Source organism: Lepidochelys kempii, chromosome 22 (genome assembly GCF_965140285.1).
Source record: "Lepidochelys kempii isolate rLepKem1 chromosome 22, rLepKem1.hap1, whole genome shotgun sequence".
In the NCBI taxonomy this organism is placed as follows: domain Eukaryota; kingdom Metazoa; phylum Chordata; order Testudines; family Cheloniidae; genus Lepidochelys; species Lepidochelys kempii.
The window spans coordinates 16119528-16142848 of NC_136401.1; the positions used below are offsets into that span (position 1 = coordinate 16119528).

Genomic DNA, 23321 nt, shown 5'->3' on the forward strand with positions numbered 1-23321 from the left:
GTGGTTAGATACCCTGGTGATAGGTGTTCTAGGAACACCTTAGAGAGACAACCCCCGTGCTGCAGAGTGGTATGGTGCCCACTGATGTGAGGGTGGTGCCCATGGCTCCCCAGGAGGGGACATAACGGCAGAGACTGTCCCAGTGCTCCTGCCGCCCTGTGGGATTTAACTCTATTGCACCATGGCTGAAAATCCCCCCGGTGTCCCTGTGGGATAGAACAGCAGAACCATGTAGGTTTCCTGGCCCACCCGTGGTAGGTGAGGAACTGGCAGCCACAGCCAAGTGCATGGTTTAAATTCCCTTCAGAATGGAGGGAGACAATCCTCGGATGACCCTGTAGAATGAAGGGCAGGACCTCAGGAAGCAGAGAATGGAAACCTAAAGGTGGAAGAGGGAAAGGTTGGCCATTCAGATGGACTGTGGCGGAAGACAAGGGATGGGGCAGACACACAGAGTGATTTGCCCCGAGGCCCCAGATTCCAGGCAGCTGAGCTACTGCCCAGCCTCTCTGAGAAGATAAAGGATTGTTCTTAGCCTGCCTTCCTCCAGAGGGAAGCAGCCGCCCAAATTTCTCCCTGCACCAGTCATGGGATCGTGGTGCTTTGAGATGGGAAAGGCCTATTAAGCCAGAGCCTTCACCCCACACTGGCCATATCAACAATAGACTGGACTCAGCTGTAATGAATATAAAGGATTCTTTATTGAGGCTGCTGGACCCAGGCAGACCCTGGGGTTCCTCTCTAGCACCCAGACAGCTGCCTAGTGTCATCATACCAGGTCTCCCTGAATCCTGGCCTGGATTCAGCAATCATGGAAGGGACTGCTGACCGTACAGATGGAAATTGGCTCTAATTCTACCTCTGATACCACTGGAGTTTCACCATAAGGAAACAGCCCTGAATCCAATGGAACCAGACAACAGGAGGAGGCTGAGAGTGGGTTGTGGAGACACTTTGATGCTAGAGATGCATCAAAAAATCCATTTATCTATCTTACAAATGATAAATAATTTGCTTTAAAAATCTTTTCAAGTTTCTTTCTCTCTCTTTTTTTTTTTTGTTGGTTTTACTTCTTGTGGCAATATTTTTTTTAACCCCCCCCCCATTCCCATTAAGAGATTGATATAAAAATAGTTCTATGAGCAAATTAAAAAGAAAACCCCCCCTCAAAATAGCTTTTTTTTTTGGTCTGAAACGCCTGGATTTTAGGCAAAAAGGCACATGGTGGAGGGTGCGGAGCAGGAGGGGTTAGGGTTAAAAATTGCAGCTGCTCTAGAGTACGTGCGAACCCTATCAATATTTCCCCCTCATGCTCCAGCCCTAGGGAGGGCAGAATACAGTAAGAATAACTCAGGGAGCGCCTTTCAGCTGAAGATCTTCAAATACGTTACATAGGAGCCAGTCTCATCATCCTCCCCACTCTTACAGCGAGGGGAACAAAGGCAGTGCCGTGGCGTGACTCACCCCAAGCTCACACAGTGGTTTCGGCAGCAGAGGTGGGAACAGAATCCAAGAGTCTCTCCATCCCCAAGAGATCAGCACCACGCCCCCCCCCCCCCGCAAAGTCTGGGGGCAAACCCAGCCTGGGATCTTCTCTCCCCATCACAATCACAGTCTTGCAGGGGTGGGCAGAAATGTGTGGACGTGTCTTTCTTAATAGGAAGCGAGTGGGATGCAGGACCCTAGTCCCCGGCAGGGATGGGTCATGAGAACAAGCCAAACCAGAGACTACTTAGAGCCCTTCAATTTTCAGGGGCTGAGGTGGGGTTTACAGCAACTCCTGCTACGTATGATTCCCTCCCCCAGGCAACATCCAATGTGAAACTCGGACTGACCACAGCAGGGCTCCGGATTTGTGGGCCTCGGACCACCCCTTGCTGGGGTGTGACCCCACAAACCATCTGGCCCCCTTTGGTGGCCAATACTGCTCTGGTGTCGCTGGAAGGTCGAAGAGGCAGGGAAGGGGTCGGAGCTCCACCCCCTCCGGTGGCTGGTGTGTTTTTAAGACAAAGCACCAGGGTCACATTTTGGTGGTTGAGAGGCTACAGTTAAAATGGCTCCCCGCTTGAAGAGGCTCCGTCCTGGCACCGACACCCCAGCTAGTCCGTCTCCTCCCCAGAGCTGGGCAAACTTGCTAGATCAAAACGAACCTCTTCCCACCCACGAAAGCTCCTCCCCCCTGCCCCCTTCTGGGCCCATATTGCCATAGGTGAGTGATGCCCATAGGAGCTGGGCAGGGCAGTCTTAATACTTGGCAAGGTGAGCCAGTTTTCACAGTGTGAGGCAGCATTAGGGGGCCCAGAGGAGTGGGAAGGAAAGAGGCATACACAAATCCTTCATGGCACAAGGCACCTCCATGGCCCAACTCCCCCTCCAGGCAGCCAGCTCCACCCAGAGCGTCACAGCGGGAGGCAGAAGAGATGCCACGTGGAAAGGCCTGGCCGGGGCCCGCTAGGTCTCCTCATCCCATAGGCACAGCTGCTTCTGCGGCACGTAATAGTCAAAGCTGTAGCCCTTCTGGCAGCTGCGGATGCCGCACTTGTAGGAGGAGACCTTGCCACTGGCATCGCGGCTCTTGCAGTATTTGAGCATGCACGGGTACCACTCGATGCTCAGCGAGTAGCTGCAGATGCAGGGCTTCCAGCGGTCCAAGCACTGCTTGCAGCGCTGCAGGTCGGGCAGGTCGGCCGACTGGGGCAAGACCTCGAACATGGAGCCATCCACCCCTGGGGGAGAAAAGGGAGACACACACACCTGGCTTAGGATGCTGCCTCCTGCTATGGTGCATCGGAGGAGAACCATTAGGAGACTGGCCCATGCAGAAGCAGGCAGGCTAGGTGGCTCAGGGGGCTGGGAATAGGCTACAGGCCTTCTCCCCTGTAAGGCACCAGTTCAGATCTGGCCCAGGTTATAGGTAGTGACTGAAAGAGACAGGCTGTTCAGTAAGCCCCTCTATGACACGAGGTTTGTGGGGGCTCAGCCCAGTTCCCATTGGACAGGTGTCCAAATCACAGAAGCTACCCCTTTAATTAGCACTAATTGCCTTCCCTGCACTTGGCTTATGGCCTCGGCATAAATCACTGAATGTTCTTCTCATGCCCAGGGGACAAGATCTGATAACTGTGCCCAGGCAGGTCTAGGATGTGGAACTAGGTAGGGCCGTGGGAGGAGCAGGGTCTCACACTAGGGAGATGTGGCCCCAGAAAATAACATGCTCAGCTTGGATTCATTAGAAGAGCAGCATGTGAAAAACAGATGTGTAGCAAATTAACCACTAGTCCTCCTCCAGGCAGTGTGCAAGGGATCTGTGTGCACCCAGTTGTCCACTGGCATGCAAAGGATCTGTGTGCACCAAGACTCCAGCTGTACGTGAAAGGGATTGACATGAACCAGATTATCCACCAACAATGCAGAGAGGGAGATCATCGTGGCTTGCAGACCAGGTTGCCGTTTGAGCATTAGCGGGCCCAGTGCCGAAGGAGATTCTTACCTTTCTCCAGCCAGAATTTAACGTCTTCTTCTCGGGTGTAAATAGCCTCTTTGGCCTCTGTGCAGACATTGTGAATGTGGGGGCTCAGCTGGGCCCCTTTGCTGAAGTTGACCGCTACGTCCATGTTGAGATGTTCCAGCCCACGCACCTCCTCCGCCTGCCGCACCGTCTTGGGGTTTTTCTGGCGAGGAGAAAGTTACTTCGAATCTAATTCCTGCTGCATTATGGGTAACAAGTATTGTCAGCGTCTTCTTCCCCTCCCCCCCAAATTAGTTCTTTTGGGACATCAGTATTTTATGCAAACCTAAGAAAAGGCATGCAGCTGGCCTGTCTTGTGCTGGGATTCCCAGCTGACCTCCAAGCTACGCCAGGGCTGGGCCTGCCCAGCACTTGAATGAGACTCCAGAGAAATGGCCCAACCTGATGATCACTTTAGATAAGCTATTACCAGCAGGACAGTGGGGTGGGAGGAGGTATTGTTTCATATTCTCTGTGTATATATAAAGTCTGCTGCAGTTTCCACAGTATGCATCCGATGAAGTGAGCTGTAGCTCACGAAAGCTCATGCTCAAATAAATTGGTTAGTCTCTAAGGTGCCACAAGTACTCCTTTTCTTTCAGAGAAATTCCAGGGGCTGCTGGAAGTGTTGGCAATTCAGTAGGTGGCGCTCTTCTCCATGAGATGGCATTGAATAGACACCTCAGTAAGGAGCATGGGGGGTGCTGCCTATTTAGAGGGGGGGCAAACTGGAGGTCTTGGCCACTCCTGGCCCCTGTTGCTATCCTCTTCCCCGCTGATGGAATAGGGGCTGTGCTAGCCTAGGGTTAAGCCATTGCTGGTTGCAGCACGCACTGGGAAATGGTGACCGTTGGCTGGGCCAGTGATCTGAGGTTACTAAATTGGGACCGGTACCTGAAAAGGTTAGGGGCCCTGACTGGCTTTTATCCCTGCAGGAAAGCACATCGCTCCAAGAGACCAGGGATCACATGTGGGGCTGCCCCTCACCTGCCGCAGCTTTGCCATGGACTCGCTGGGGATGATCTCGTTGCGGTGAAGCCGCGTGACAAAGCACAGTGCCTGGAACTGGCTTTGGCCCCTCTCCAGCTCCCCCAGGATCAGAGCACGGAAAATCTTCACCTCCTGACAAAAAAACAAAAACAAACCACAGAGGTTTACCAGAGTCCTCTGGCCCATATCCTCAGGGACTGGCGGGGGGAGTTCAAACCTCCTTCAGGGGAGAAGGTGCCCAATGATGCCTCACTGGGTCGGGGGAGATGTGCATGCCCAACCACCCCGTTCCTTTTCCTCCTTCCATTGCACATCTGTGAGAACATCCCTGGTGCTACGCGAAGGAGGAGCAGAGAGAAATGGGCTTCCCTCCCTGAACCACTCAACCACCCGCAGCCCATTCAGTGGGACGCTGTCCCCCTTTAGTGGTGGCGGGGCCACAGATAGGTTGACGAGTATGTGGCAACCCCAGCTAACAGAGCTGGCTCTTTTTGCAATAGAGGCTCATGCCTTTAGCTCCAGAGATCACAGGTTCAATCCCCACTACCGACAACTCACCCAGTAACGCGGGGAATTGAACTGGGTTAAAAACTTTCAGCCAAGGCGGTAGCAGGTCTATCAACCGCTATCTATGGACCAGCCACCACTAGAGGCAGACAGAGCCCCCAGTTAGGTGTGTTACACATACACCTGTCTCATACTATGCCTTTTCCATACCAAGAAGTGACACTGACTCTCTAGGGATTGCCAGTTTCTCCTATGAATCAATGATCCTCAGCTTCCCCCACCAATAGGGGGTGCCCTTCCAGCGAGTGCCCCATTCTTTCCTGTTTTGGTTGGGCCCAGAATGCTTGTGTTTTGGCCCTTAGATAGGGGAAGCTCTCCCTGTGGATCCATCTCCTTCCAGGAGGGGGTGCTATCCTGAAGAGTACCCAACCCTACTGCTGTGTGCAGCAGCCTGGCTTTGACTCGGAGAAGCAGCAGTGGCCTGGAAGGGAAGGAGTGGGTTAAAGACAAGAAACGGCTCCCCGGGGTAAATGCCTGCAGCTGCTTCTCCTTCCAGTGCCTGTAAAGAAAATGTCAGTGAGGTGGCAAGGGATTACAGATTCCCTTCTCCCCTCCCACCCTTCTCCATTGAGACAGTTATTGATGGTGTTAACAGCAGGTTTCATACTTCTTCCCGTTACTGACACGCAGCCGGTCCTGGCAGCAGCCAGTGAAGTGTGACCAGAAGGAAGTGAGTAAGAGACTACAGCGAAATGAAGGGAGAGTGAGAGAGAGAAAGGACAAGGAATGAAATGGAGAGACACAATGGGGATTAGATATACCCCACTGTTGTATAGGGGGCACCCCACACCTGCGCCTTTGGGGATGGGATGCTTCATTCCTCCCCATCTCTTCCAGGAACAGACACCTCACTGGTACATCCCAGACCTGCACCACATGAGAGGACACCCCATTTCCCATCCGTCACTGCTCAATGTTGCACCCCAATATCCCACAGATTATATCCCACTCCTGCACCCCCAAATTCCCCACCCATATCTACTAGGAAAGAACTCCCTCACTTCCTACTGTACATCCTCCACCTACATCCCATGTGACAGTGCACCCCACCTCAGCCATCACGCGCCGTGGTTTCCTTCCCACTGCAGGAGCATGGGACATGCCATCGCAGAAGACAGCAAGGGGAGCGGGCTGTGGGAAAACCTATGGATAGCAGTGGGGGACGACAGAGGTTTCCTCTGGAGAGCAGTGAGCAAGTGGGCGCGGAGGGAGTTCTGAGTCACCCAGAGGAAATTGGAAAGGAGAACTGCTGGATGCACATACAGTGGAACTGATGTTGCTATGGTAGAAATAGCTCACAGGAAAGCATCCGGCTCAGTGTCCCTTGGGACGTCACCAGAGACCCATGAGAGGGATGAGTCACCTGGTCACGTCTTAGCAGCATCAGCGAAGGGGAAACATTTAAACAGATCCCATGACCCCCAGCATCCATTAGTTACAGCGCTAGACATGAACCTCTGCTGGGCATCAAAGATTAGTTGTTCCATGGATGGAGCAAAGGCAGAAGGTGGGGATGGGGCAAATCTCATTGCTAGGAAGGACCAAAGTAAAAAGTCATATTTCACTCCTGTGATGCAAATCGTGTCCCAGCCAGGGGAATGGGATTCTTAAAGCGTTACAAAAACAAAAATAAAGAAGGCAGCCAACTCAATGCCAGCGTCCAGGCCGAGAAATATTTCCAACCCCATCACTTTAAACATAATACAAAACTCAAAGAATTTACGACACTCATCCAATCGGATTACAGTATGCAAATAAAACAGGCTTTCCTACATGGTATCAAGCCTGTGGGTCACAAATCATCCTTGCCAGCTAAACCACACAAGATAGGGATAGAAACTGGGGTATCCGCCCCAGGCTCTCAGGCAAAGAACACAAGCTGAAGGAGAATCTTCATTAGCTGGCAGTGTTCTCTATCTAGGGTTTGACAATGTGCTCGTTGCCTTATTACTGCCACAGACCTTCTGCCCCTAGAGAGGGCAAATCAAAGATAGCTCCACCGGTCTGCTACTCTGTCAGACTAGGACAGCAATGCTCACACGTTCATGGAGCTGCCAACTGATCTCTGGAGTCACCACCTCACTGTTTTGCAATGAGGGCTCCGATTGCTTTGCAGCATTGTCCACAGCATGCTTGTGGGTCCACAAGCACAGCATTGTCCTTCCACATTCCAAATCTGAAGAGATCTTTGCCTTGGTGTGGACCCTAGACCTGTGGAAGGGGCAGAGAGTGGGTGGACTGGGGGTGGGGGGAAGGACTTTTTGGCCACATGGTCCATCTTCTGGCCCTTGACGAATCCTTGGGGCTTTCCTTGGGAGCAGCTGCTGCTAGGGGAAGATTGATGGCAGTGTAGCTCCAGCAGAGCTGTGCTAGCGAGGAACATTGGAGAGGTGGGGAGTTTGCCACTTAGTCTCCCCGTGGCTTTTGAGCATCCAGAACCTTCACCCCTCTGGTCAGCAAAGTCAATGGAAAGATTCCTCTTCCCTCCCTCCCTCCCTCCCCGCACCGTCCATTGGCTTCAAAGAGCGACCATTCCTCGCAGGAAGGACAAACATCTGACACCACATCCTGCCTCTTCACACTATGTACAAACTGAGAGGCGCATTTTTCCTCCAAGTTGCTATCTTTGAGCTGTAATCATAGCCCTGCGGGGGCAGCTGGTCACAGCTCCTAGCCATCAACAACTAAAAATATCATGGGCCATCATTGCAGCACAGGCCCTCACCTCATCAGCAAGCTGTTAAACAAGGTAAATCCCCCTCCCCGTCAGCTCAGTGCACAAGAAAAACTTTTGACACGCTCTTCCCAGCATGGCAAAGCCGCACTATCTACCGTGGACTCTGCTATCTTGATTCTACTCAGGCTCCTCCCCACCCACTCTCTGGCAATTGGTCTCAGGGCATGTGGGTCTACGGGCCAGCCAACAGGATGCTCATCTCTGGATCCAACGAATGGCAGAGCAGAGACGAAATTCATAGATTTTAAGGCGAGACGGGACCCATTATGACAAATCTCATCTGACCTCCTGCATAGCCCAGGCCAGAGAATTCCAGCCCATGATCCCTGCAGCTAGGGCCTGCATCTGGTTAAGAAGTCATCTATGTGTCAAAGTTCAGCTCAGGACACCGGCGCTTAGCTCCTCCACTGAGGGCTCACAACAACCTCGTTCTATATGAAAAAGCTCTCTGGGCCAGAGCCACATCTGGTGTAAGTCAGAACAGGCTCCATTGACTTTATGAAGCTATGCCAATTTATGTCATAGGAAGAGCTGGCTCTTTGCTTTGAGGGCATTCAAGTCCTTGGCAGGAGGGAGAGGTAAAGGGGACTCATTCCTTTGGAACATCACTAGTAAGAATGTATTGCACACAGAGAGAAAAAAGCCAGCTCCTGAGAAGTAGGAGGAAAGAGACAGGATACTCTCCATGAAAAAGGCTCTTTTTTCATGTTTTGGTATCACAGGGAGATTGGTAATGGGAGATGCAGGAGCATTTCACTGCTGGAGCAGCAGCGTAAGTCCATGGTTGCCTGTGTGAAATGACCGCAGTCCAGTCCCTAGGGGACGGATGTCTGCATCACAAAAAACAAACCAAAAAACCACACAGTCACATTGGAAACTAAATTAAACACCCACACTGGGCACTTCAGCAGCAAGGCCAAGGACTGAATGGATCACGGATACTGAATTCTCATCCATAGAGGAGGCTCTCCCAGGTCGAGATGGAGGTATATTAGCAGGCCAGCGTGTGGATGGGCTGGGGTGGAAAGCTTGCATTCATTATTTTCTTTGCTGTATCTGTTCTATGGACAGAGATTCTCTGTGTCCTGGCTGTTAATCTGGCACCATTCTCCAGAGCTAAATTCACTTACAGAAGGAATGATCATGTCACAGAGGCAGCATTTCCCTAGCAGAGGAGCAGAACACTGTTCACTTCCTTTGGAATCCACCAAAGAACACAGCGGTTAAGACCAACCTCCATGGGAGTGTGGGCAGAAGCCGCACTGACCAGGAAGAGGCACGCCAAGCTGCTGAGAAGACCTTTCCCGTTAGGATCTCTGGGGCATTCCCGTTACCTGGCTCACAAGGTTTTGGATGAGACCTCCTTTCATCCAGAGCAGGAATCAAAGCTCTGAGCAATGTCCTCTCTGGGGCTACCATCCGGGCCAGTTCATACATTCCTCAACTTACTCACTGTCGCCTCTCCCACGTACAGAAAACAAAAGGATGTGGAATTCAGGGCACATCTGGACAGCTGAAAGAACAGCTGCAGACAGAGATATGGCTCCCTTCCAATGGCCGTAGCAGGGATTTTGCTGGGTGTATTTATTAAATGGAAACTGAACAAGAGGAGCAGGAAATGGATTTTTTTTCTTTTAAATTTCCTCTAATTAGTCCATGGACTTGATAATTTTTTATCATTGCTTTCAGTCCTCAGGCTTGACTGGCAACCCACCACGCACAGGGGATACCCCTGAAATGACTCACAGTCGCTTTAAAGGCTCAGAGCTAGAGGCTGCTGTGGTCTTTTGGGTCTTCAAGAGCAAGATTTGAAAGTATCATTTCCAAAATAAAAAGCATAGCACGATGATCTTTCCTGAGATCTGGAATTAGAAGCCTGAGGCTATGGATGAACCAGCACAATGGGGGAGAGGGGGGCAGAGGGGAGTAGGGTAGAGGGAAACTGCCAATATTTCAAATTTTAACCTAGGAAAAAAAGAAAGGATGAAATTTGCACAAAAATGTTCGTGGGGAAAATAATTCATCCTGTTTTTCAATTACTCTAATGAGAAGGTTTTCTTGTCTAAACCTGGCCCCAGTGGTATGGCCCAGATTCACTGTAGAGTCTTCTAAATTTAGGCCCAGTGGTTTTGATTTGATCTCTTCCGCTTTGCCCTCCCATGACATGCAAGGCCGAGTGAGGCTCCAGCAAATAAAAATGAAAATCCCAACAGTCCCAAACAGAATGATTTCATTTTAATTTACTCGAGAAAAATGAGACCCAAGGCTGACAGCGAGACAGCCACATTATATATATTTGCCAGACAATGAAATCTGGAAGTTTAGCTGCCCATGGGCAAGGGATTAGAAAAAAATTAAATCCCCAGGTTGAAGGTAAGATTTGCAGACTGACATGGAGACGTTGCGGAGCTGCCGAATTCTTCGGGATCTACCTACCCAGAGGTACGTGTACATCAGTAAGTGGGTCTTTGTCTTTCTAACGGCTGGTCCATGAGTCTATTGCTGCATCTAACAGCTGTAAGCCGTTAGCGGAAGTGGATGAAGCTCATGATTTTAGCACTGATGATCCCAGGTTCAAACCCTGCCATGAAACCACAGCAGGAGCAGTTACACAAATGCACCTGGAAATCTGTGCACCTGGGCAAGATGGAGAATCTCTTCATAAGAGATGGAGGAGCAAGTTCAGGGTTGGTAGAATCAGGCACAATATCACCCGACCCAGTGGTATAGGATTGAAGTCAGTGGCAGGAGCCTGCTTACACCTCAGACGAATTTAGCCCTGATGCCCAGGAAGAGGGGAAGGAAATGTGAGATTACACTTTTAACACGTAGGGCTGGATTCTGATTCAATCTATGCCCCTGTCCGTGATGCCAGGGGTTTCAACGGGATTGCATGGGGGGGGGGGTGAATCAGTGTGGGTTTGACCCCACATGGACACACAACAGGCTGGAATGCCAAGTACAGTTGCAGGAGAGTGGGGGCCACAAACTAACAAAGCCCCCGGCTCTCTCAGACCCTGTCTCATCCTGGATCATCCTCAGACACACACTCCCGGCTCCTCTCCTGCTGTTGTTTGGTCTTTTTGTGTGCATCTTCAATATATTTCCCCTCCTCTGTGAGCTCGTTCCCATTACACCAGAGTGCCTGTGACCCAGCCCTGCTGCCAAGCCAATCTAAATATTTATCTACCCAGCTGTGTGTGCTTGGTGATTTATAGACCGTAGTCTCCATGTGGCCAGAGCCAAGGGAACCGGAGGGCCTCTTGTCTGGATTGCTGCAAGCATCTTCATTAAAGGGTCTCATAGGTGGGACAAAAGGCTAGGGATGAAGCAGAGAAAAAGAAAAGTGGGGGCAAAGAGAAAGAAAATACAGGAGGGCCAGGGAGATCCTGCAGCAGAGAAAGGAGGGGGAAGAGGGATAGAGAAGAAGGGGGTAACAGGGCAGGGAAATGGGGCAGAGAGGGGTTGGGAGAAGGAGAGCAGTGGGAAAGGAGATCACACAAGAGGGGGAGCAGATGCAGGCAGGATATCAGAGGGGGTCTTCACGGATTAAATGCCCCTTCCATTGTATTGTCCATGAGACAACAGCAGTGCCCTCCCACCCCGCACCGACCTGCATTATTCCCCTTCCAGAGTTCTCCCTGTGAACTCTACAGGCCAGGCTTGGCGAGGGCCCTGCGCTCCTCTGCCAGCCCTTCCCTTTTCCAATACTCCATTAGCAGAATCGGAAAGGCCTTAGCCTGGTGGCCTGAGATGGATCTCAATAAACCATGTTTCACCCACCGCCCCCAGCTTCACTGCGTCAGAAACAGCAGGACGTTGGCCCTGCATGTCCTCACCTGCCACTATCCAACTCCCACCCCAGAAGTCTCAGAGTCTAGAAAGAGGATCCTTGTGCCGCACTGGCGACCAATTTCCTCAGAGCCGCGGCTGCCTCCTGCTGGGCTCAGGCCTCTCGCCTATAGTGGCCAAGTCTTTACAGCGAGCCAGCAGGGAGACCCGGGCAGAATCCAGGGCAGAGATGTGGTTGGAGGATTAAGGCTCCAGCGGTATTGTCTACAGTGCAGCTAGGGGTGAGCCTTCCAGCCTGGGTAGACAGACTCATGCTAGCTGGACTCAAGCTTGAGCATTAAAAATAGCAGTGTGGATGTCGTGGCTCTAGTGGAGACTCAGGCTAGCCACCCGAATTCAGACGCAGGGGATTGGGTGGGCTGAGTTACACTGTCTGCACTACTAGTTTTAGTCCGTCTACGTGGGCTGGGAGGCTCGACCCCAGCTGCAGTGTAGACAGACCCCATGAGAGCAGATTCTAAGTCCTAAGCCCAGCTGGGGTCACTGCCTTGGACCTCCCTTCTCAGAACAATGCCACAGACCACGTGTTCAGCCTAGCAGAGAAACCACAGCTCACCTGTGGGGTCGCACGGATGGTGACTGCGCTGGCTTCTTGCCCACGGCAGCCAGGTGAAACAGCTTCTAGGCCTCATATGGATTCTGGGCTTAATCATAGAATCATAGACTTTAAGGTCAGAAGGGACCATTATGATCGTCTAGTCTGACCTCCTGCACAACGCAGACCAAGGAATCTCACCCACCAACTCCTGTAACAAACCCCTAACTTATGTCTGAACTACTGAAGTCCTCAAATCATGGTTTAAAGACTTCAAGGCGCAGAGAATCCTCCAGCAAGTGACCCGTGCTCCACTCTGTAGAGGAAGGCGAACCCCCCCCCCCCAGGGCCTCTGCCAATCTGCCTTGGGGGAAAATTCCTTCCCGACCCCAAATATGGCGATCAGCTAAACCCTGAGCTTCATGACTTGCTGAGCAGGGACGGGTCACACAGCGGCTGGTCCTCTAAAACCAGTAGTTGCCAGAATCCCATCACTGTTTCTCAAGGGACACCAGTTGTTGCAATGAGACCCAACTGATAGAAGGCGCAGAGCCCTGGGTGCAAATATACCCCAGTAGAGGTTACTGAGAAACACGACTGTAAACTCTGTAGTATTACAAAAGTGCAGAGAGTGGTGACGGTAATTGCTCCTCCTACTGACTGCAACCCCAGCCCCCTCACTACTGGTCCTGCCAGAGGAGTGAGGTGACTCAGTGCTGAGTGAGTTTCTGGCCAAGTCAATGGAGGGCACAGTATAGTTACCAGCCGGGGATTTCTGTAAAACTTCCCGGCATGGGAACAAGTTCCAACAGGCCACCTGAACCTCCCCAGATACTCTCTCTCAAGGGCTCTCCACATTAACCCTTTCAGGAGGTGCTGTCAACCCCTGGCCCTGACCCGTGAGTCTGAACCTAGGTGCGGTTAGTACAGTTACTACCATTGTTTAGAATTTGGTTTCACACTGCTTGGCAGAGCTAAAGAACAGGCAGCCCTAGAGCTCCTCCTAACTGCTATGCCGTCGCCACATCCCTGCCCTGGGGGGAAGCCCTTTTGCCCCATGAGAGAGGTGCAGCAGGTCCCCCAGGCCCAGACTGCCCGTACTTGCGCCATATGGTGGGGCATGTAGCCCACCAAGGCCAAGAATGGGTTAATGTGAGCCTGCGAGGCCAGTTACACCACCTGGCTGCACCAGGAGGGACAGCCACGCTCAGCTGATCATGAAATCCAGCAGGGCAAGAGCAGGCTGGTTCTGATAAAGAAGGAAGTTTGTCTCAGAAGGGGGCTACAGGGAGGCAGTCTGCAGTCATTCCCTGGGAGCAGAGAAGTTGGGAGGAGGAAACCCAGGGGGAGAATAAAGCCCAGGGATCCTAGCCCTGAAAGAAGGGTCAATGCAAGAAGTTGCAGGGAAGAAAGCCTGAGAAGGCTGGGTAGGAAGAAGTCCAGGGAAACTGCCACAAGGGGTAGAAATTTGCAGTCTTTGGCTGTTGGTTACAGGATTTCTGGGCTGGAACCTAGAGCAGAGGGAGGGCCTGGGTTCCTCTACCAACCACCGGGAAGGTGGCATAAAGCCCCCTGACTTAAGGAGATACAGATAATTCGGAGCCTGGATGGATGCGGTGATCATTGGGCCCAGAGTCAGGGGCTGCAGACCTGGTATAAGGTTTAGGAGTCCTTTGGTGGACTTTTGTTTTTTGAGCTTTGTTACCTTAAAATTGGTGGATGTTAATATCGTGACAAGGCTGGAGAGCCGAGATACAGAAGAGAGACCACCCCAGTGACGGAGTGACGGTCAGCATGGGGCACCAGAGGGAAAGAGCTGCCACAGCTGGCCATGAGGAGGTGCTCCTGCAGTGACTGACCCCTGTTATACTCCCCTAGAGGACATCCTGTTTAGAGGAGCCCCCTTGTCCTCCACTTATTCTTTCCTCATTCCATCTCCTTCTTCCTCAAACCTGGCCTCGTCCCTCTCCTATAGTGACTATCTTCTGGGATGAGAGGGCAATTCAGACTGGGTTTCAATGAAGTCACACAAATGAGGGTCATTCTTGTCAGTTGCCAGCTTGTGCAGATCAAGGAGTGACTGGTTCACATTCTTTTCCAGGTGCAAGGCACACTCCATTGCTGTCAACCTGTCCCAACAGGGACTAAGGACCGAGGCTGGCTAGATCTGAGCGGAGCCTCTTAGTTCCACATTGAGTGGAGCAAACCAGTCCTCAAGAAACTAAAGCTTTTAGGACAGTGATTCACATACTTGGCTCCTATTGAGCGGAAAGGGGGACTGCGTACGTCCACACAGAGGAAGGAAGTTGATTAGGGTACTATCCAGGGACTTGGGATACCTGACTTCAATTCCTTGCTCTACGCTGTTTGACCATGAACAAGTCACCTAGCCTTTCTGTGCCTCAGTTGCCCATCTGTAACATGGGGATAACAACACTGCTGTGCCTCACAGCAGGGTTAGGAGGATAAATATATCAAGGGTTGTGAGATGCTGAGATACCAGGGTAATAGGTTCCAGGTAAGTACCCAAGACAGATAGATGCAAAAGCAGAATTTGGCTAGTGTAGCGATAGTGGGTGTTATTCTTCTATCACATTCTCCAGGTAGAAATGGTCTAACTGGGTTGTGTGGGTAAAACTCAGAGCAACCAGAGTCCCTTGTTTGTAACGGAAAGTTGGACCAGTTACTGCACAGTTGTTTGAAATAAACAAACAACGCTTAGTACTTGCACAGTGCTTTAGATTTTCAAAACACTTTACAAGCATTAACTGATGGATCGTCATGAAATCCATGTGAGGTACTGTACTCTAGATAAGAACAATGCTTTACAAATAGGGACTTTGTGGTTGAGAGGTTAAGGCCACATTTGCAAGCGTGGTAAGGAATTTCAGATGCCTCCATTTTTGGTACCCAGTAACGGGTCTGATTTGGTAAGTAGTGAGCACCTGGAATTCCAAGTGAAGTCAATGGGAGCTGTGGGTGCTCAGCACCTCTCTCTCTCTCTCTCTCTCTCTCTCTCTCTCTCTCTCTCTCTCTCTCTCAAAAAAAAATCAAGCTCTAAACATCTCATGCTAGACACCTACAAAATGAGGTGGACAGGCAGTCAATCAGTGGCAAAAGTGGAACTAGAACTCAGAAGTTGTGGCCTTCCAGTCCTGTGCTCAGCTTACCAGATCAATATACAGTATCAGATAAAAGAGACAATCATTCTTGCTGTTCAAATGATCGGCTTGATTAAAATACAGCGTTTTCAGATGGCAACACTACGCCCCAGGATAACCACCAACTCAGAATTCTAGTAAACTGCCCCCTTCCAATACCAAATCCCTAGAAAATACATATTTTAATAATGCATAAACTCTTTAATGTTTAACGTCACAGAGGGAGACCTGTGGAGACCTTGAATCGTGGTTTCTAGTCTGCCTGGTTACAACTCCCAAATTGCTCCATCCCTCCTATGGAGAGAGTTAAAAAGCCTCCTATTATCTCACAGTAACTTGCAGGGAATTGGTGTCATCTGTTCTTTGACAGAGTCCCAGAGCACCATTAGGAAGCCTTTGAAAAGTGCACCCTGGAACAGCACTGTTCTGCATCTTGGATTCTGCTGTTGAAAATCATGCCTCTGAAGGCTCCGACTGCAGAGATTTCTGTGAAACAATGCCTCTGAAGCGTTGAAAAAGGTTCAGCCAGAGAGCTGGAGATCACATCCCAGGACAGAGGCAATTATAGTACAGTGCAGCTAAATGGGAGAGGGTCCAGACAGTGACACTGTGCATTCTAGCAACCCAAGAGCAGGATTTATAACATTATTACGCATTCTCCCTCTCCAAATGAAAGTAGGGAGGCTCAGGGTAAGGAAGTGCCCCCTAGCTTGAAGTAATAATAGCAACCAAATGCATGGCTTCCCTCATATGCAGGGTGTATGGTTTTGTTCAATGGCATTCAGCAGCCTCACTATAAAAACCGTCCCAGCACCCCTGCCTATGCCTGCTGGTCACAGATGTACACACACAAGCAAGGGAGTGAGCGCACCCCAAAGAAAACAACAGCCTCCTGCCCCAATCCTTAGCTGTGTGACCACTTTATATCCCCCAAATTCTACACCTGGCTACAGGTGACAAGTTTCCTAGGGGAATACAGGAATCGCCAGGCTGGATCAGACCCAAGGACCATCCGGGCCAGTCTCCTGCCAGTGACAGTGGCCAGCTCCAGCTGCTTCCGGTGCAGGTGCAAGATCCCTGCAGTAACAGATGTAGGATGAACTGCCCCTCCTCATCTCTAAAGTCAGAGGCCAGCTTAAGCCCTGAAGCAAGAGGTTTAATATCCCTTCCACGATTTTATCAGCATTAATTAGGATAGTTTCCTCCACGGGGGAGGAAATTTGGGAAGAGCAGGTTTCCCAAAGTGAATGCATAAACTTTTTTGGGGCAGAGGCTATCATCTACTCCATGTTTGTACAGTACCTGGCACAATGAAGCCCAGATGTGGCAGCGACCTTAAGCACAGACAACAGTAGATGCGATGTTCTCGTGCCTTGTGACACGAGACAATCCAGCATTTCCACTATTTGTCTAGTGCCACATTTCTTGCTCCAGTGTAGTCTGCTTCCATGACAGCGGCATCTTTCTCAATGGGTTTTTTCTTATGTCATTTGTTGTCCCTCTCTTTTCCGTCTTCCACCACGTGGTATCAAGGCAAAGGCTTGTCTAGGAATATGGTTTTTTCCCTGACACCTATACAACATGCCCAAACCACTTCAGCCTTCTTTCTCAAACCATTGTCTCTACAGTTTGTTGGCCACTCCTTTGTAATACATCAGCATTAGTTACTTTATCCCACTAGACGACACCAAGTGTTCTCAGCAAGCACTGCTGATGGAATGTGTTAAATTTCCTGTTGTAGGCTCCTAGCACTTGCTAAGTGTCAGAAGCATATAAATACAGGTACCACTCTGGCACTGCATAATTTTTGTCTTGGTTCTTGTATGAATCTTATTTTTTCCAAATAATTACTCGTCTTGAATACAACAGCAGCAGCCTGTTGGCAACCTGAAGCTCCTAGCACTGCAAGGGTTAAAATCGACTGCCCTCTCCACATGCAGCTCCATGCACTAATTTGCCAGTAATTATAAGGACAAAATTATTTGCATCCTTGTGCTGACTCCAGTGTAAGCCACCCACCCCATTCCCAGGCTGCAGTGTGAAAACCCAACCACTTCTGCAGAGAGGCTGCCAAGTAGTTTAGACTCAACATTTAGGTTATTGGTTTTTTTAAATAACCAGCCATAAAACAGAAACAGAAATGTTTCATTCCTTCAAAAATGCAACCAAGTATTGTTACTTCAGCAATTCCCCTGCAGTGCTAAAAACCCAGACATCTCAGGCTCTGGTGCCTGGTAATAAATAACAATACACACTTAAAAAGAAAAGGAGTACTTCTGGCACCTTAGAGACTAACCAATTTATTTGAGCATAAGCTTTCGTGAGCTACAGCTCACTTCATCGGATGAAGTGAGCTGTAGCTCATGAAAGCTTATGCTCAAATAAATTGGTTAGTCTCTAAGGTGCCACAAGTACTCTTTTTCTTTTTGCGAATACAGACTAATACGGCTGTTACTCTGAAACCTGTCAAAATACACACTTAGGATTTACAGCACTTTTCACCCATCGCTCTCAAAGCAGTTGATAAAGGTGGGTAATGCATTATTGTCCCCATTTTACAGAGAGGGAAACAGAGAGGTGAAGTGACTTGCTCAAGGTCACTCCGCAGCTCAGTGGCAGAGCCGGGATCAGAATCCACATGTCTGGAGATGCAGTCTAATGCCCTTCCAACCAGAGCTCACTGCCATGGAGAACCAGAACATGAAATTAACCACACTCAGAACGTCTGCTTTAATGCCATGTATTTACCTCCCAGATTCTGTGCTGCTCCAATGGCCAGTAAATCCCGAGCAGCCCCAGGGCTTCTCTAACTCACTGCTGCCTACAGACTGCTCCACGGGGCAGAATTGCTTGAGCACAAGAGTGTTGCAGCTACTATCCTTCCAATCCCTGACATGCCTCTCAGCAGGGGTGGGCAGTAGGGGAACACTGGGGGTGTTTCCCGGGGTGCTGCTGCGGCAAAAGTCGCAGTTGGTGGGAATCGGATCATGGGTTTCATTTGGCAGGATAAATGAAGTGCAAGAAGTAAACTGAAGTGGCGAAAGGTCAATTGGATTTATAAAATACTTTCAGTTTCAATTCTGTATTGGAGACAAATTCACCTCATGCAGAGGCCACGGGCAAGCACCGCTAAAGTCCCATGTCTGGCCTCAAGACAGGGCGTAAATGCAGGTAAGTACTGCATAAGCCTTGAACCCCTCTGCATCAAGGTGAACCTCATGCAATTAACACAGGTAAAGAGATTGTTGAGCAAATGGTTTTCATGTTGATAGTCATATCACAGCAGAAACCAACAGATTAGATTGTGCAATAACTTCCCCGGGGACAGTACAGGCTTGTTCCCACCAATACAATGCACAGGTCCAGTCTAGTTTTGAAAGTCCCAAAGGATCAAGCTCACACTGTATCCCTAAGGAGATGATTCTAGATATGGTGCTTAGGTACTTATATGGCTTCCCATTAGCACGGTATCCGTGTGCCTTGCAATCTTTATCAGGAAATATCCCCATTTTACAGATGGGGAACTGGGGCACACAGAGTCTATGGCAGGACCAGGTCCCCCAAGTCCCAGATTGGCACCCTAACCAGTGGGCCATCCTTCCTCTTGATTTCACAACCTACCATTTTCCATCAACAGATGGGCGGGTGGGTGGGAAGGAAAGCAGGAATCTTCCCCAGCACAAGCCAGGGAACTGGAAAAATCATTTGTGTGAAAAGCCAGGATTTTGGCAGCATTGCAATCACAAAATTACACTGAGAAACCCAAATCAACAACCCTATCTGCACTTCCAGAGGGTTACAATGCAAGGGCTTCTTGCGGGCAAGGGGAAGTTGTGAAACACCATGGAGTAGGACACCACTGCAGAACAGAGTTAAATATGGTAATGCCTGTCAGAGGCCAGGAAAACAGGTCTTGATGGGATCCCCAGCAGGCAGGCAGCTCTCACGGCATTGTAAATTCTATTTCTCAGGTCATTACATCTGGCTGGGTTTTTTTCTCCCCCTCCCCCCCCATTTAACCATGTTCCAGCGAAGCCATTTTAAAAAAAATTACATGCCAGCTCTGAGCTGATGTCAAATTAAGAACTGTCCCCTGAGTGCTTTGAGTATGGGGAGAGGTTTTCTTGCAGGTTTCAGATTTGCAGACAAGTCTCAAGTGCAAATCTTCAGGAGAGATGAAGGGGTGGGGAGGGATGCCAGCATGAACAGCAGCATCGGCACTTCACCACGTGGTATCCAGAGCTCCCATGGGGGTATCCACAGCCCCCGTAGTCTGTCTAGAGGATCTGTAAAGTGCATGGATTTTCCTTGGCAAAAAAAAAAAAGTGCAGTGATACACAATTTGGACTGATTATGGATTTTAACTCCCTTCTCTGAGCTTCCCAGGGCATCCCATCTTCTCTGTGTCTTTTACAGTGTAAGTTCCTTGGGCTAGGGGGTGTTTACTTCTGTGTGTTATACAGCTCCCAGCACATCACTGATACTTACATAAGTGTAACTTATCAGTGCTGAAGAAAGGTGCTGGCTTGGCAGCCTGGCTGAGTGAAGATCTTTCCCCACAGCATGGACAGCAAACTTCCCTCCTACCACCATCCCCTGCCCATTTGCCTTATCCCTGACATGGAGTGACCATTGTTAGAATGGGATGTGATTTCAGATTCCACGGTCCATTTAGTCCTTGCAGAGAAGAAGGTTTAACTTGTGACAACTGGGGAAGGAGGTGGGTTGAGATTCGGACATGTGCTCCAACAAGGAACTGGCTGAGACCCTCCACCTGGGACCATTTGATAGTCTGGAAAAGAGGCTAAGCAGGGACTTGTGACCAAATGTTGTATTGGGGATGGGGGGGAGGGGTGAAAATCTTGTACATTGCTGAGCATGGGGGTTTAGGGGGTCATGACTGCCCATACAGATAGCTGCAAGACTCTAAGGAGATCTGGGCACGATACCCATTACGTTTGAGATTTTAGCTTCCTTTCACTTGAAACCAGAGTAAACAGTCCTGAAATAAGGGCTGGGACAAAACAATACACTAACCACCCCAGCTGATCACTACACAAAGCAGTAAAGAAAATGCGTTTTCCGGTGCACCATTTAGTGTAATGGAAAATCCATGGCATCCACTCATGCTTAGCAAAGACTCCAGAGAAGCCCATCTAGCATAGACACTCCCTTCTGCTGCAATGAGCTATGGGCTCTCACGCTTCATCTTAGAGAGAATGGCAGCTCCCCTGCACAGACTCCCTCTTGTACCAAGATGGATGGGGTGGGGGAGGAGGGGAAAGTCACCCTTTCCTTCAACCAACATCAGAGTTTGTCTCCTCACCCTCACTGCAGCCGCAATCCCGGAGAGCACTCTTCTGCCCCCAACTCACTGGGTCAGTCCTCCAACACATCCCAATGATTCACCCCACATGGAGATAGAAATTGCTCATCCAATTCCACAGAAGGATGGAAACACCACAAAGTGCTGTTCTACCCAGAGACAACCCAACCTATAAAGGCTACCCCACAACATATAAGGAAGGCTGTATCCTACTAAGACAGAACCGTGCCCCCCCCCCCCCGCCCCCAGCTCCAAAAGATAGATGGGATCCCATCTCACCGATTTAAATGCCCCCAGCTCCTAAAGGCAGGGGGGATTCCATCACTCCCAACCACAGATAAACACACTCCCACACTCACAGAGATGGGACAGATTCAGGGAAAGATTAGGGCACTGGCCTAGGTTCCATCCCTGGCCCTGCTGCTGTCCTGCCTCAGTGTCGAGTTCCTTCCCTGCTCTGCACCTAAGTTTCCACCAGCTATAAAGTTGGGGACTGACATTCATCTGCCTTTAAAAGAACAGAGAAATGTATAAATGAAAACCACACTGGGACCTACCCTTGCACAGAACTTGTTACAGAGCGGGCAGGCCTTTCCTCACAAATACTACCCCACTCCACCTCCCCCATCTAAAGCGGACTCCTGACCTGCCAGTCTTGCCTGAGAATCTATATAAACACAGACCCGCTCAGCCCACTTCACTGGTCTCCCATGAGATGTCATGTCCAGCGTTCCCAGGCTGAAGCCCTTTGATCTGCTCCATCCCGGCAGGGAGGCCAGATAAACAAAATACACTCTGGATTATCCCATAGCTCCTCTCCATAGGGTTGGGGAACAGGGGAAGGGGGAGGGCTGTTAGCAGCATGTTCTCCCATGGTGCTGCGGAAGGAGGAAGGGTCAAGTCCATGGGTCAGATCCTCAAGAGGCAGTGGAGATGTGCAAGTACCAGAAGGGAAGAGGACAGTCTGCCAACAGTGAGACCCCTACCCATCTCCATTCCCTGCTGGGCTAGCGGAAAGGAAGGGACGCACACTCAGCAGGGGGGGATTCTCCCCAAGCCCCTGGAAGGGAACAAAAATCTGCTCCTCTCCCCCTGGTGTGGTAATGGGGGCAGGGCCAGCTCCTCAGCCCCACAGAGGGGAAAAGGTCCATGCACCCCCACACGCACTCCCAACCCTCTGCTGCAGCTACTGAGGGCTCCAAAGGTGGCCCAGCCCCATGTGGGGCTCAGCGGTCACCAAATCCCTCCCCAGTGTGACACGCCCTGGACCCTGGGAGTGGAGAGTTGAAGACCCACTCCAGCCTCCTAGACCTGATGCATCATTTTCTAGGAGCAGGGAGAGGCTGAGACCTCCCCGGTCCTGTCCCCCTCTGTACCGTCCGAGACACCACTCCCATCCCGGGTCCTGCCCCCCTCTGTGGGGGTCCGAGGCCCCCCCATCCCGGGTCCTGCCCCCCATACCTGTCGGAAGTCGGCGGTGAGGGTGATGAGGGTCCCGTCCCCTTTGCGCAGCTCCAGGCTGATGCAGTCGGCGCCGCTGTCCGCCTGCAGGCTCTCCTCCGTCACCTGCCCATCGGGCAGCCGCACCCGGACCCGCAGCTCGGACAGCGCCCCGGGGCCAGCCCGGCCGGGCAGCGGCCCCGGCGCCAGCGGGAGCAGCCGCAGCAGCAGCAGGAGCGCAGGGAGCCCGCAGCCCTGAGAGCGCATCCCCGGCAGCAGGAGCCAGAGAGGGCGAAGGCTGCGCACCCCCTGCCCCAGTCCCCCGCTTCGCCCCCTCTGCTACCCCCAGACTCCGCCCACCGGCACCCCCTCTAGCTGCCTGAGCTCCCCCAGCCAGGCACCCCGCTGCCCCCCACAGGAGGCTCCCGAGACAACCCTCCCCAAGAAGTTTCCAAACTTTGGCTGAAAGTTTGGCAGAGCAGAGAGAGCCCCCGGGGCTGGGAGCTCCCCTCGCTGCACCCTCTGCCCTCTCCTCCTCCTCCTCCACCCCCCGGAGCCCTCTCCTCTTACCCCTCTCCTCCTCTCTCCCTGGACTCTGGACAGCACATGGGCTGTTGCTTGCACTTTACACCTCCCAGTGCACCGGCGGGAGCCCGCACGAGGTGCCGGGGGCTGGCGCCCTGAGCCTTGGCAACCACCTTTCCTCCTCCTGCCCTGCTACCCCACCATGTCCAGCCTGTCTTTTCCCTTTCCCCCAGCAGCGCTGCCCCAGCTCCCTCTGTCCCTTACTTGGGACTCTTTGATTCTGTTTTTCTCTTTTCATTCAATCCACCCCGTCACTTCCTTCACTAAACACAACCCACAGAGACCTGACTTAAAGAGACAGTGCACCTCCGCCTTTAAAGGACCAGTGCAAGCCCACAGCTGCTCCCCAGCTGGGATTCCAAGCTGCTCCTGCAGCCAAATTGGGGCGGTGGGAGGGAGGTTGGAAGGGAAAGAGAATAAGGCAGCTTTGTGGAGCAGTTCTTTCCTAATTACTATCTCGTCCAAACACCCCCACTCACCCTGTCATCTGGTGTCATGCTGGTGTCATGATGATTTACGCTGACTGGGAAAATTTCCCTTTGTCCTCAAGTCAGGATCCATCCTGCAAGTTTCTTTTCTTTCCTGCAGCCAGAAACTGGTTCCCCCTTTAATTCTGACAG

The 23321-nt window shown here is 51.1% G+C and overlaps 1 protein-coding gene across 1 annotated transcript; it reads right to left on the reverse strand.

Annotated features, from left to right (window-relative positions):
• Positions 1–679: 679 nt before the first annotated feature.
• OAF (out at first homolog) lies at positions 680–22420 on the reverse strand. Its single transcript, XM_073320915.2, has 4 exons — positions 22138–22420; positions 4496–4630; positions 3491–3671; positions 680–2726 (listed from the first exon to the last, which is right to left on the reverse strand). Exons 1-4 carry the CDS (start codon positions 22381–22383, stop codon positions 2452–2454), a joined length of 837 nt encoding a protein of 278 aa, XP_073177016.1. The 5' UTR covers positions 22384–22420; the 3' UTR covers positions 680–2451.
• Between the last annotated feature and the right edge of the window lie 901 nt (positions 22421–23321).